Source organism: Elgaria multicarinata, chromosome 5 (assembly GCF_023053635.1).
Source record: "Elgaria multicarinata webbii isolate HBS135686 ecotype San Diego chromosome 5, rElgMul1.1.pri, whole genome shotgun sequence".
Classification (NCBI taxonomy): Eukaryota; Metazoa; Chordata; class Lepidosauria; order Squamata; family Anguidae; genus Elgaria; species Elgaria multicarinata.
Window position 1 is genome coordinate 115,223,676 of NC_086175.1, and position 14,598 is coordinate 115,238,273.

Genomic DNA, 14,598 nt, shown 5'->3' on the forward strand with positions numbered 1-14,598 from the left:
CCATATATGAAGTGGAACCAAAACATTGGCTCTTTAACTCTAAAATTAAATATACCTTTTCATAGCAATAATCTAGTACAAATCTTTGAGCCACTCTCAAAATAGGCTGCACAATAATACATGGAATTTGCCACACAGTACGTCAGAAATTAATCATTTGCAGCCTAGATGGAACAGAAAACACAGAAATATAATTTAAGAGCATACCTGTAGAACTCCTCCAAAGTTTTATACTTCAATAAAACATACGGAAAAACAGAAAGACTGTAGCCACAGTTCAGCCATTCTAGAATAAGATAATCTAAGTGGGTATTCATGAAATCCTCTACCCTTTTATAGCCACAAGTGCCAGAAATTCTTTCTAATACCTGCATTTTAAAAGAAAGAGCAATTCCATAATTACTACTAGTAAAACTATTGTACCTATAGCACGACAGAGTCTATAAGCTAAGGTTCTGACCCAAAAAGGTGTTCATGGAGGTCATGCAAGTACAGGCTTATCTCTTATCCTTCAATTAACAAGGAATTAACGTAATAGATAGAAACATGTACTGAGAGCTATTTATTTTAACAATTATATGTAGCACCACATATCCAGAGATTTCAATGAGTTAAATGCCTTGATATAATATATACATTTTCCATGACATTATTTGAAAACTGTTCAAGAATTTTTAAAGCACTTCATTTTCATTTGCCTTCTTTAGTTATACAAATTCCCAATGTACATACCTTTGTTACAAGCTTAGGCTCTAATCCATTCTTTTTTACACACTGAAAAATAGCAAACAATGCCTGCTTTTCACACACAGGACTGCAACGTAATACCATAATTATTAACATGAGGAGAACTGATTTTCTATTATATTCTTCATCAGGAAGATTCTGTTCACTCCCAGTGCTGTTTGCCTTTATTAACAAAGAACACAGAATAAAAGTCATCTCCTTTACATACATACATGGTAGATTTAAATAGAAATTATCTGAACAATTTATATATTTCATTAAAACAGTGTTCTAACACAAAGATGTAAGAAATTACCATACAGGTCTACTTCACCAGAATCATTTTAAAGGTTTTCTTCCTGGAAGCTGACAATGCAATCTTATACATGCCTACTCAGTGGTTAATTTCATTGATTTCAGTGGGGCATATTCCCAGGTAAGTGGGTACAGGACTGCATATTAGGTTTCAGAAATAATTATGTATTGGATTTCTACAGTGTTTCTGTAACCAATCAAGGCAGTTTACAAAAAAATCAGAACTTAAAAATCGTAACTAACTAAAAATGTAATAAAACACTGTACTTTCCCCCCCCTTCCAATCCCCTTTCCTTTTGTGTCATGTTTTTTAGATTGTAAGCCTGTGGGAAGGGACTGCCTTAAGAAATATTTTTGTAAGCCGCCTTGAGAGCTTTTTTGGCTTAAGGATGGGATAAAAGTACTATAATAAATAAATAAAATAAATAAAACCATCTTAAAAAGCCATAACTACAACAACTTAAAAACCCAAGTTAAAAAGATGCATCCTGACACCTGTCCTGAACACAGAGAGTGTGATGACCAGTTGCAACTCAAAAGGGAGTGTGTCCCAGAGTTTGGAATTGACACAGGTGAAAACTCTTTGCCAGATGTCTGACAAGTGGGCCTCTGCAAGCAAGGGTATCTTCAAAAGGGCCTCTCCTGCTGATCTTAATAACTGCACAGGTCCATACCAAGATAAGCAGTCCTTCAGATACTCAGACCCTAAGCTGTATAGAACTTTAAAGGTTAAAAGCAACACACTTCCAAATATTGATAATGCTGAAAGAAATTTATTCCATAACAAATTTCTTCCATTATAAGCTCCTTCATGGAGACCAAATTTACCAAAGAAAATCATAACCAAGAAAAAATGTAAAGAGGTGCTTAAAGGTTTTAAGAATAAGTGAGAGACATTCTACAGCTCTGTTGCCATGTCCAAAATAGAAGCGACAGGACATGGATACTAATTTCATAGGTAGAAAAACAAGCTACAACTTCAACATTTCATGCAGAGGCTGGTGGTTATGTCGCACTTAAGAAGTTAGACACAAATGCTAGACAGGAACTCAAATTATTACTATTTGACATGAATTGATTGTTGTAACCTTCTCTGAGGAATATAAACAATTTTATTTGGTCAGGCATGAAAATACAATAGTCCATATCATGACTGAAGCCTTATAAGGAAATTTCCTCTGATCTCACAGGTGCTTCCATTTAACTATGTACAAGTCCCTGGCTGGTAAAACTGCTATTAGTCTGGGCAATATCTAATGCTGTCAACGCACCAGCTCTAAATACTTTGCACTTGTGGGAATAACCACTAGCACAATGGGAAACTAGTGCTTGCTAGTACAACCCAGGAAACTAGCACAATTAACAATTCCAGAATGGGACAGGTCATCGGAGCTCCCTTTCATGAGCTTTGCAGCCATGTCCTATTCTGGAAGCAATAGTTTCAGCTTCTTCTTGTAGTACCAGTCATTCCTAAGGAGGAAAGGAACCTCTCGTGCAAGCACTGAGTCATTACTGACTCTTGGAGGGACGCCAGCTTTTGCTGACGTTTTCTTGGCAGGCCTTATAGCGGGGTGGTTTGCCGTTGCCTTCCCCGGCCGTTATTACCTTTCCCCCAGCTAACTGGGTACTCATTTTACCGACCTCGGGAGGATGGAAGGCTGAGTCGACCCAAACCGGCTGCCTGAAACCAGCTTCCGCTGGGATCGAATTCAGGCCGTGGGGAGAGTTTCAGCTGCAGAAACTGCTGCTTTACCGCTCTGCACCACACGAGGCTTATCAGTCATTCCTACTAGCCTAAAAAAACTAGCAGTGGCATAGCTTTATCTCAATAACAGCACTAGCACTCTATTGCCCCTATGTAATGATCTAATTCAAGTCACTATGCACCCTGTTTACCTGGAAAGTGAATGAAATATTTGGTGAGATTATTATTTACATCAGTTAAATAATAGCAGACAAAATAAGAATGAAGACTTTAAATTTTGTGAACCGCCCAGAGAGCTTCGGCTATTGGGCGGTATAAAAATGTAATAAATAAATAAATAAATAAATAAAGTGGCAAATCTAATTAGCTTCTAGGCACACTGTAATTTGAACAATAAGCAAGAAGAAAAGCTTATCAAGGTCTGAGTCTCTTGGCATAATCAAAAGCCACAACCTCCACGGAACAGGAAAAGCTGTTACAGTGGAAGCCTTTATGCATGTGCAGTGACAAACCGTATTACCAATTTATTTGCTCCTTCTTGAACTTTGAGGTATAAGTTGTCAAAAGCCCTTTGCTGGAGCTTCAAAGGAAGAGCTTTCAGCAGGCCAGTAGAATCTCTCATTTTCACATCTTGAAACAAACTTATGGTTAAAAAGAGATAAAAATAAATTTAGAATAATTTACACACTTTAAAAAATAAATGAATAAAAGACACTTCTGTTGCGTTTTTATTCTGAGGTGTTTTTCCAACCCCAAGATATCTTTAAGCAGCACTTGCCTATCTCTAAGAAGACATGAACACCATTCTGGATGAAAAAATTATCACTTCGAATTTCTTCCCCAAAGAGATCAGCTTTTAGAGCAAGAGATAAAAGCAAAGGGACGTAACTTGCTCTCTTCAATAAAGATGCAGATTTCATGGATTCTTGCAAAGGAGTCTAGCTTTCTCCAAGATCTATCTCAATTCTGCTTTTTCAAAGTCCTTCATACATTTGGGAACTTAGCATTTTACTAGTAATACCTATTTCCCCTGCTCATCCAGCAACATAAATAGAAGAGATGTTATCATGAACTGCTGGATATCCAATCCTAGCCTAAGTCTTACAGAATCTCCCTGACTACAAATTAGAAGCCAGAAGCATGGCCTTGATTGGGTACCTGGGTTGTTTACTTGAATGTTATTTTATAAGGTGGCAAAGAAAAAGTGCGAAGCAATTTTGAATGGCTAACTCTTGAGTGGTTATCTCTAGAAGGCAGTCAAGTCGGTAAAAACAACAAACCTGGTTATTGACTTAGCTGCAACCATGCAAACTTGAAAGTTGCTATCTGCAAGGAAGTTGGGGAAAGCATCACTCACAGGTAAATTTTCCTGTTTAACATTAAGCACTGCCCATTTGGAATGAGCATCAACCTGGGGAAAAAGAAAGTATCAGCATTAGATTTTTATGGAACTTGGGAAAACCAAAGAAAAAGGGGTTTTGTTAATGCTTCCGGCACTTGACTTACCTGAAGTAAAGCTTTCATACATTTCACTAAAGCTATTCTTACTGGAGCTGTGCATTTCCCTCCATTTGCTAAGTGCCTGGAACAGACAGAATTCAATATTAAACTATAATGGAACAAGAAGTCTATTTTTTTGCAGTTTACTCTTAGATTTTAGAAGTATTTAGATATGTCTTTCCGTGCTACAAAATAACTTTAGCTTTCAATTTATATAGAGGGTCAAGCACAGTATGTTAATAACTGCTGTAGCCAATTGCAACAGATGTTCATTGGGGCTTACTCCCAAGTATGTGCGTCTATGGGATTGTGGATTGAGTCACATTAACTAAATTGTGACAGTTTCAACAGGACTTAAATTGCAATCCTAAGCACACTTACTCAAGAACAAGTCCCACTGAACATAGTGGGACTTACTTTTGAGTCAATATGCTTAGGCTTGTCACAACTAATTTCAGCTTTACCCAGATAGTATCATGGTTTGAAGACAGTGGTCCAAAGCTTGACTAAAATCAGTAGGCTTCTGTCCAGTGGTGTGTGTTATATTTGTATAAAGACATTATTCTGGTATCTAAGCAATTTTTCTGCTGCAATTTTTGAGCCATTTATTTATTTATTATTTATTTAGAGTATTTTTATCCCGCACCTCAGCCAAAAGGCTCTCGGAGCGGCTTACAATGCATCAGTAAAGAAGACAGTCCCTACCCTCAGGCTTACATTCTAAAAAAAAAGACATGACACACAAGGAAAAGTGTACGGGGAGGGAAGAGGGAGAAAATAAAAAGAAATTAAGGAGACTGCTTAGGCTGGGGGAAAGGCCCTGCTCTGTCCTCTCATCTCCCAATGGAGGGGCAAACCAACAGCTCCTTCTTCCCCACAAGGTGAAGGTGTTAGCCCTGTGGGGGGGGGGGGGTTCCAACTGAAGCAGGCTCTGATGGTGCCTGCCTGCTCCAGTCTCCAAGCCAATGAAAAAGAAAAAAACTATTGAAAAACATTATATAAGAAAAAACAATTTGTATCCTTCTTCCCATTTCATTCCTATTGTTTTTTTTAAAAATGCCTCAAAATGTTATAACAATTGCTAAAAGAGAGATTGCTCCCAAATGCACTTGTTCTGCCAGAGACAGAACTGAGAGGAGGGCACATTCCCCCTTCTCTTGGCATGAGGAATGGCGGATATAACCATTAGCTGAGGACGGAGGAATACCTACATGCTCATGTACTCAGATACAATTCACATGGACAAAAAACATTTGCAGTACACCAGGGATGTACGGATTGTGTAAAATCCATTCCATCTGTGTTTCATGGACTGTGCAGTGTTATTCCTTCTGGCATCCGTTCACAAAAGGATTTGATTTTTTTCTCCTTATGTGGAAAAACTCACAAATAATTCCATAAGGAAGTTCGCTACAATTATGTATGTTAGTATGTAACATTTAATGCCCCCATTCCATTCGACTTTTCCTCACTTATATTATCGAGCATGGCATATGTTTCAGAGAAACTTGCATATTTTCCTGCAAATGAATTTGCTTAAGTTTCGGGAAAGTAAAAATAAAATAAAATCCGGAAGTTGCAGACTCCACACAGCTTGGGGAGGCCGTTTTGCAGAGGATTCTGCAGGTCAGATTCTTAGCTATCTGAACTCATTTTAGTCCGTCTTGAATTTCTCCAACATCCCTACAGAAGACCATACAAGCCAACTGTTTACATAGCAGACAGAGCAATCCTAATCGGGGTGAGGGATAAAGCGGCAGATCTTCTGACATTTCCAAAGCTCACCCTACTAAAACCAAGGGCTCATCTACACCAAGCAGGATATTCCACTATGAAAGCGGAATATAAAAGGCAGGAGCCACACTACTGCTTTATAGCTGTATTGAAGTGCACTGACAACTGTTGGGGCCCACTGACATCTACCATATACTGTTTTCATAACACTTTCATAGTGTTATATCCTGCTTGGTGTAGATGTGTCATGGGCCCCAACAGTTGTCAGTGTACTTCAGTACCGCTATAAAGCAGTAGTGCAACTATGAGGAAGGATTAGCTATGCCAGCTCTAGGCTGACAAAGCTGAGGGCCCTGATCCTTGGGCCTTCGGGGAAATGGAAGATGCTCCAGTTTCAGGGCCTACTGTAGATGGGAATACTGCCAGTGGTGGATTTACACCTCTGGGGCTTTCTGAAGTCATTCTGATGGCTGCTGGGATAGATGTGCCCTCCCCCACCGAGACAACCCCACTCTACCCTAAACCCCGTCAGACAGCCATCCAAGGGGTTATTATTGCAATGTTAACAATGACTATAACTGACAAATTTATGATCATGGAATTAATTACAGATGAAAATGTGCTTAACATACCAAAATGCTCCAACGACAGTTAAAAATTGACCCTGGGCTTCACTTAAATCTTCAGTATGTGTTCTGACAGTGCCCAAAGCATTCACCATAGGAAGGAGATGGTGTAAAATCGATGAACAAACCTCTTGATCTCGACGATAAAAGGAGCATATATCCCTATTGGAAATAACAGAGAGTTTGAAGAAATGTATCCTGAAAATAATATTAATGATATATTTCTATTATTAAACAGGGTTATTTTCTTACGGAAGAGGCTTGAGAAGGGAGACAATATGATCTTCTGGCAAGGAACTTTCTTCACTTGGGAGCTCCTTCAACAAGACTAAATACTGGTACAAAGCACAGTTAAAAGCAAAACAGAAATTATTGTAATACCTTTTATATAGCAGCACACTTCTATATACAGTACATGTTTGATTTGTAATTATATTATATGTTAACATGGGTTAGTAAAGCTTCCTGTATAACAGAAATTAACCAACAATTTTAGGCATCAAAAAGAATTATCTAGTGGCTAAAATCACAAAATTACGCAATTCTTTACAAAATGCCAACATAATTTTGAATTTTCCAGGTCTTCCATGATTTGTCAGCTGTTGCTACAATAGTTAGCCCTAAATAAAGACCACTTAACATGTGGCATTACAACAACTTTTACATCTAGAAAGCTAAGCAGGGCAGTTTTTCATAATCATACCATGTGCAGATGTAGTGGTTTAATATAATCAAATCCATTTCCTTCAATTAGCATTAAGAGTTTCCTCTGAATTTCAGAAGCTCTGAAGCAGACTGTCGGCCTGGGGGTTGCTGTGACAGCTATGCACAAGAACTTTAAAATATCAAGGAGAAGCAAGTCCTGCTTAGTCAGATGTTCTTCTGATAATGGGCTTGTGGCACCTGTAAATAAGATGGAATTGCATTTCAGAAATTTGGATTTAAACCATAATATCACAGTACTTAAGCCTGGTATATTTCTAGAGGAAGTCGGCTTCTAGCATTTGAATGTTACCAAAAAAACAACAACCCTTTCCTAAAACCATTCAGTTGCCGCAAAATTATACTTAGAGAAGATTGATCTCCCCGATGAGGCTCACCTGATGCCAACATTGTTATCTTTTCCGCGCCAGGTCAAGACCTTTCTCTTCTCCCAGGCATTTAACAGCATTTAACAACATATGCTAAGTTTGTTTGTTTTTTAATGGACCCCAGAACTGTTGTTGTTTAAAATGGATACTGTATGCTGCTGTTTTCATATTTTTGATGGTTTTAAATTTTGTATACTTTTTAATGTCCACTGTTTTTTAACTTTTGTAAACCACCCAGAGAGCTTCGGCTATGGGGCAGTATATAAATAAAATAAATAAATAAATAAAATAAACATACCTGTCAAAGTCTGCAACTCTCCGCCCTCATTGACATCGCCAGTTTCAGCACAGTGATCGTCAAACAGATCTAAGACTGTTTGGTTTTCTCCTTCCATTCTACTCTCATCAGGTTCATCTTCCATTAAATCAATTTCTCCACCTTCACTTGCCTTCCCAGTAAATACCATCTAAGAGAAGTTATTTATTTAGAACTTTTTCATCCCAACTTTCTTACAGTAAACATTCATACAGTAAAATAGAATCCTCAGGACTCAGTTTCATGTACATATCAGTACATAAAAACAGCACCAATGTGCAAACTAGGAATAATAATAAATAATAATGTAATATTTATTACCCGCCTCTCCCTCGGGATGGAGGCGGGGAACAACACTAAAATATAATACATAACATTAGTTAAAAGAGCATATAAAACCAATACAATATTAAAATAACATAACAATCCCAGCATCTTAAAATTCTTAGGTTTAAAATTCTTAGGAAGGCATTCCTGTTGGTTGCTAAAGCCTTAATTCAGCAAAGGTCTCTTCCCTTCCCTGTGGAAAATCATTAATGTTTGATACTAGCTGCTCCTTTCAGAGGTGGGATTTTATAAAACTGGGACCTTATTGAGAAGACCCCTTCTTTTGCCTTGTAATTGAAGCAAAGCAGAAAGATGGAATTCATATTTAAGTATTCCTGATTTACTTCAACTGGCAGGAAGATTCATAAAGGAAATCCTCCCTAAATTACACAAATCTCAATTCAGAGACTTAAAGGTCTACACCAGCACCACCAATTGACAACAGAAGGCAATATGACACCAGTGTAATTTTGCAATCTTTAATTGGATGAGACAGTCATTCTACGATATGTAAGATTTTCATGAGGATTTAAATCCCCACCGAAGTTAACTCCCACTGAAATAAATTCCGAAACGTATACTTTGCAACAAAATCACTATTTGATTAGAGTACCTGTAATACTTTTATAGTACTGTAATTGAGGAAAGAACTTTTCATAGTCACAGCTGAAATTATGCTCACAGTTTGCTGCTCCACTACTTACCAGGGACAAGTAAGAATTGTCCCTGGGAGAGATCAGCAGCAAACTCTATTAGTCATACCTATAGCTGCTTCATGTACAGCTTCAAAGAAAGACATGAGCACATGTTGCCACCCCAAGTCTCAAACAACGCTCATTCTTCTGCCCTAAGTTCTACTATTTCTTTAGGGCAGAAGGAACTTGGAGGTCCAGGCAAACATCCTCATGTGGTATCTAGCCAAATGGAGGACAGCAGTGCAGCAATATACTGTATACTTCATTCTCAGTAGGGATAGGAAAGTCCAAACTTAGCATGTCCTGTTTAGCTTTCAAGGGCAAAATCTCTGTTTTGAAAGAAAAGTAACAGCCCACACTGTGACGACTTACCAGATGTTTGCAAATATCTGCAAGATTATTCATCAGCTTTGATGTTAACAAATGCAAGAAGATGCCACACTCACTCTTTCTTGGGCTGTTCTGTCAAAACAATCCAAAACACACTATTAATTAATTGATTGATTTGATTTGTATCCCAGCATTCTACCAAGAAAATGGCACTCAAGATGGCTTACAATCATAGGAACTAAATGAAATAAAAACTTGATTAAAGTAATAATAAAACAAGTACATTAGAAACACAACAATAAAAAGATAAAATACTTATGATCAAAGCCACATCCTACAGAATCTATTTATCTTACACTGTGAAATAAGGGAGCGAACGCCAAACAACTGAGTGTAATCGGCAGTCATGCTACAACAGGTTTTCCCATTCCTCTCAAAATGGCACTACTAGATCAGCATGGAAAAAGCATATTTTCTCTACTGTCTGCACATAACAGTGGCAAATAATGAGTTAATTAATTCATGATTTGGTGTGGCACATGCTGTCACCATTTTGAATATGTTATCTCTGATTGGCCTGATTGGAAGTTGCACCATGACATTTGAAACGGGACAATTTGGACCGGTTAACATGATCACCACAGCCCATCATGGCTTTTTTAAGTCATGGTGGGATTTGACATGTGCCGACTACAATTTGCATCATCACCGCCCAGCCATGCCTTCTTGTGTCATCCAAACCCGGGGGACAGGGCATGCTGGGGGGTTAAACAACAGCCCAAGAATTATTTGTAATGCTACAACAGCCCAAGAATTATTTGAGGGTTGTTTAACTCTCCAACAAGCTAAGGTGCCTGGATTTAGATGACAGGACAAGATGCAGCTGGGCAGTGATCATGCAAACCCAGTCTATCGGTTATTATGGGTTAAACAAACCACAGTTAACCTAACAACTAATTGTTAATTAAGCCACAATTTGCCATCATCATAAGCGAGTCAGGTCAATGTTGCTAACAGGTCGACCATGCTTATAGTAATTCTATTTCCTTTCAATTACTAAATAGTTCACTTTCCTAAATAGAAGTGGTTAGTTCACTTCCTTTCAAGTAAAATCCAAAAGTATCAAATAAACATAGAAATGGATAAACGCTGCAAAGTTTACCAGAAAGTATTTTTGAAATTCCACCATATGTATGTAATATCTTTGAATGCATTACTACTTTAAAAGCTGGAACTAAACTTCGTATCAAGCTGTTACTTTGAAAAATTGCACTTTTGCACAGTTGAGCTGCTTAAATACCACCGAAAACAACAGGATTTAATCATCTTAACTAAGCACCCAAACACTTTTTGGAATGTACCCAAACGCTTCTAACTCAAGTAAATTTAGGGTGCAATCTTATCCAGATAATCGCCAGCCTCCAAAATAGAACATTGCTATTTTATGCAGGGTGATTGAAGCATGGAGGGGATCTTTCCTCTGTGCTCCAGTTGCCCTGTATTTTTGCCAAATGAGTGATTTTGCCTAGGCGTGACTTCAGGGAGGGGAGAGGAAGGGGCCTTGAGGCCTGACAGAAAACTACTTAAAACAGTTTCCATTGTCTCCTCCCCTCCCCGCCCCCGGGACCATGTTCCCCCCCCCTGCATTCTTGTTTCTGAGAATGACGCCTGCTACGAGGGGGCTGGAAAGAGGCAAAGAGAACGGTTTCTGTGCTCACAGGTCGGAACCCTCGTTCCGACCTTGGTTCCCAGAGACCAAAGAATCCTATGGCCCTTTAGGCAGTGTCTAGTGGCCATAAGATTGCTCCCTTAGCCATTGCAGGAACCACTTACAAGAGTCTTATTGCAGAAATTGAACTAATAAAAATAGCAGCACTACTACATTATTTTGCAAAGTATATGTGTGCATGCCCAGACACATAATTAAGGAGAAAAAAATCTGCTTGGAGAAGTATGCTGGTTTCAAATGGGACCTAAAGGCTTAACTACAAGGATTTCAACTTCGCTTAGTTGTGGATTAATGAATGTCTTACCTGGGTGCAGTTACATAAGCAACTAGCACATTGTACTATTAAAGTCCTCAATGAAATAATCCTAGAATCTTCATTTAGCTTCTGTTTAGACTGAGAAATGCTTTCTCCTACATAATGAATAAGAGACTATATAAAGAAAGAAAATTAAAAGTATTAAGGAACAATCTCAAACACATACCTTTGTTGCATTCTATCCATATTCTTTTGAACATTAAACCAAGTGTGGACCAATACTATCCTATGCTCTTTCAGTTCTACCTATTGCCAGAACTTACTCAAAATTAGTGCCTAACCCTCCATTTTTGTACTGTCCTTGTTAACTCTGGGAGGCCCAATAGGCTTTTTCTCTTGACTACTAAGTTCAATTATTTTGCAAACTCCTCGTTTAAAATACTGGTTCCCACATTTTACAGTATATATAACACTTCACAAAATATCGGATGAGTTTCCAAATCCTTCCCCAAAGGACATAATGACCTGGTTTGCCAACATGCCAGACTCACAGTGGAGGTTTTTTTTTTTAATCTCCAATGAGTCACAGTACATGCTAAGTGCCATGTTTAATATGCATCACCTGATCGGGGCAATCAGGGAGTAGGGGACTGCCGTGTTGAGCAAACCCGGCCATCATGAGTTATTTTAAACAATCCTTGCATAAATCCACAGTAGTGGGGTTATGAGAGGTTTGTTTAATCCTAAAATATCAAATGATATCCTGTTTTGAACGACACAGCAACCCCCGATCTTCCTGAACAGGGGTTGCATATTATTAATTAATTAATTAATTAATTTGATTTATACCCCACCTTTCATTAAAAAAATGGCATTCAAGATAACTTACAAAAATATATTCAAAACGATGTCTGGCAAGCACAGTTAACAAACCATGGTGACTCCAGCATGTCGTGAGAACTGGGCCAGTGTACACGGATCCCATTTACAAATTCCTTACTTCTTATACGGCATCTGACAGGTGCATTCAAAATACCCCAATAGTTCCACAGTTCAATCATTACCATTTCCCTGTTCCTGTCCTACCACTACCAATCTCATAGCCCAAGCGGGAAAAAATCAGATGCGTTCCGTCCTGTAAAACCTTTAGCCAAGAAGATCCTATATTCTTGGGTTATCTGTGAATACACCTGTAAGATTTTTCTCCCAGCTCTCATGAGACGTGCTTGAGATCTGCCCACTCTTCCAGTGCAAGGCTAGTATTACCCATGTTTAGCTATCACTAACTTAGCATATTTCTTAAACCAAAACAACAACAAAAGCCCTACCTTAGCTTTATGAAAAAGCTGTGATTTACATGCTTCCTCTTCCGTCAGCACGCCGGCATAGCAATAGCAACCAAGAACACCAGTCAAGAGACTGATGCAACACACTAGGAATTCTACAGGTGTAGTCTTAAGAGTAGAACGGATACAAAAATACATCATAAGTTTTGAATTAAATTATACTTCCTCAATTATTCATATCATTTACGTAACTTCAGAATACTTTCATGAACTGCAGACTGTTTAAATACAGCTGGTAAAAATGGCACACTTACTCTGGAATGTGTTATTCTGGCGTTGCTCAAAATGAAGACACACACACACAAAAACAGTGAAAACCCCTCAAATCTTGATGAGCTCAGAAGTCATTAAATTTTAAAAAACACATTTACTGAAAGACTGAGTTTACACAATCTTATCCAGTATTGCCAAAATATTGGTGTGTATTTATTGCATTCTGGGCAAGAAAGTTTCAAAGTTATTTCTATATAAAAGAGCTAGAATTTGCACTGATGTTGAACTACTCAAGAATTATATTAAGAATCACAGGCCACATGAAAGCGTTGATTTCCCCTAATATAAAGAGTTTTTATAAAGAATATTCAAGCGATCTATACTACATTAGCAGTATTCTAGTTCTTTCAAAAAGTTTAGAATGACAACAACTCAAAACATTTAGAACTTCTACAATGCCTTAAGTCTACAATCTCTATGAATGCCTTTCCAATATTAGTCCCCTTGCTTATTAAGAAAGCTGGATGTAACATTGTGGCTATAAGACTGACCTATAAATTGGATGTCCCTGTTTGAATATAAACCCTACCATTGATTTACTAGATGGCCTTAGGCAAGCCATTCTCTCACCTTCAGCCCTCGCTACCCAACTCTGCAATATGAAGATAATGATCTAACAGGATTGTTATAAGGAATGCAACAGAATAATGTCCATGAAGTGCTTTGAACACTACAGAAGTGCTATTTAAATATTAATATAATTTAAGATAAGGTAGGACACTTTTCCATAAACCACTACTTTGTCCACAGTAATGAAAAGTGCAAACGAGGAAGGCCCTCTCTGCAGTCGCCCTGAAGTTTTGTGACTGCCTACTACAAGGTAGTCATCTGCATTCATCCTTGCAGTCTTTAGAAAGAAATGTAAGGCCAGTCTATATACACAGGCCTTTGGTGTCTATATTTGTTGAGATTGTTGTCTTAACTGCACTGCTACACAGTTTCATTGTTTTTAAATTACAGATGTTAAATTATTGTTTTGGCTGCTGATTCTGCTTGTTTTCTTTTTGCTGTGAGCTGCTTTGAACCAAAGAGCACAGGACAAAAATATAAGGGGTTCAATTCAGTTCTACTGCAGGCACAGAACCCAGATGGGAGAGGGATTTCATATGGCATAATCCCATTTTTTACATACATCCAGGAGCATGCCCCGGAATTTTGCCAAGTAGTTAAATTGAACAGGAGACCTGAGTACTTCTTCCTTTCCCCCTTCCACCTAGTCCGCTTTGTGAAAGAAATAGCTCTTGGAGATTCTGTTCCTTGACTGAGAAGTGCTGGAATAACTAGACAGGGATCCAGGAGGCAAGCGCAGGGTTCCTATATATGTAATTGCCTAGCAAAGTACAGGTGCACTAAGTGCCTGTGCACTGTCAGTGGAGCAAGAAAGCCTGCAAGAGTGGGTCGAGCCATTAAAATACATAAATAAATCTATATAAATCTACAAGAAATGAAGACTTGTGCATAGCAGTTATGGGAATTAGCCAATTCACACAAATTCAACAGAAAAAATGTTGACACCTATGATGCCAAGGCTTTCTCAAAAAAGCAAATAGTTTGCAATTAATAGTTTAGTTTTTTTTAATGCATTTGATTTGTACCCTGCCTTTCTACCAAAAATTGGCACTCAAGGCG

General features: G+C 38.2%; 1 protein-coding gene across 1 annotated transcript in view; it reads right to left on the bottom strand.

The window, feature by feature from the left end:
• Positions 1-14,598, bottom strand: part of ATM (ATM serine/threonine kinase) — a 70,706-nt gene that overhangs the window by 41,666 nt on the left and 14,442 nt on the right. The window contains exons 14-25 of the mRNA XM_063127080.1: positions 12,679-12,804; positions 11,399-11,524; positions 9,408-9,497; positions 7,996-8,164; positions 7,310-7,509; positions 6,859-6,941; positions 6,613-6,768; positions 4,253-4,328; positions 4,027-4,157; positions 3,267-3,387; positions 733-909; positions 208-368 (exon numbers count right to left, since the gene is read on the bottom strand). Coding sequence (XP_062983150.1) covers positions 208-368; positions 733-909; positions 3,267-3,387; positions 4,027-4,157; positions 4,253-4,328; positions 6,613-6,768; positions 6,859-6,941; positions 7,310-7,509; positions 7,996-8,164; positions 9,408-9,497; positions 11,399-11,524; positions 12,679-12,804 — 1,616 coding nt within the window. The remainder of the gene's footprint in view (positions 1-207; positions 369-732; positions 910-3,266; positions 3,388-4,026; positions 4,158-4,252; positions 4,329-6,612; positions 6,769-6,858; positions 6,942-7,309; positions 7,510-7,995; positions 8,165-9,407; positions 9,498-11,398; positions 11,525-12,678; positions 12,805-14,598) is intronic.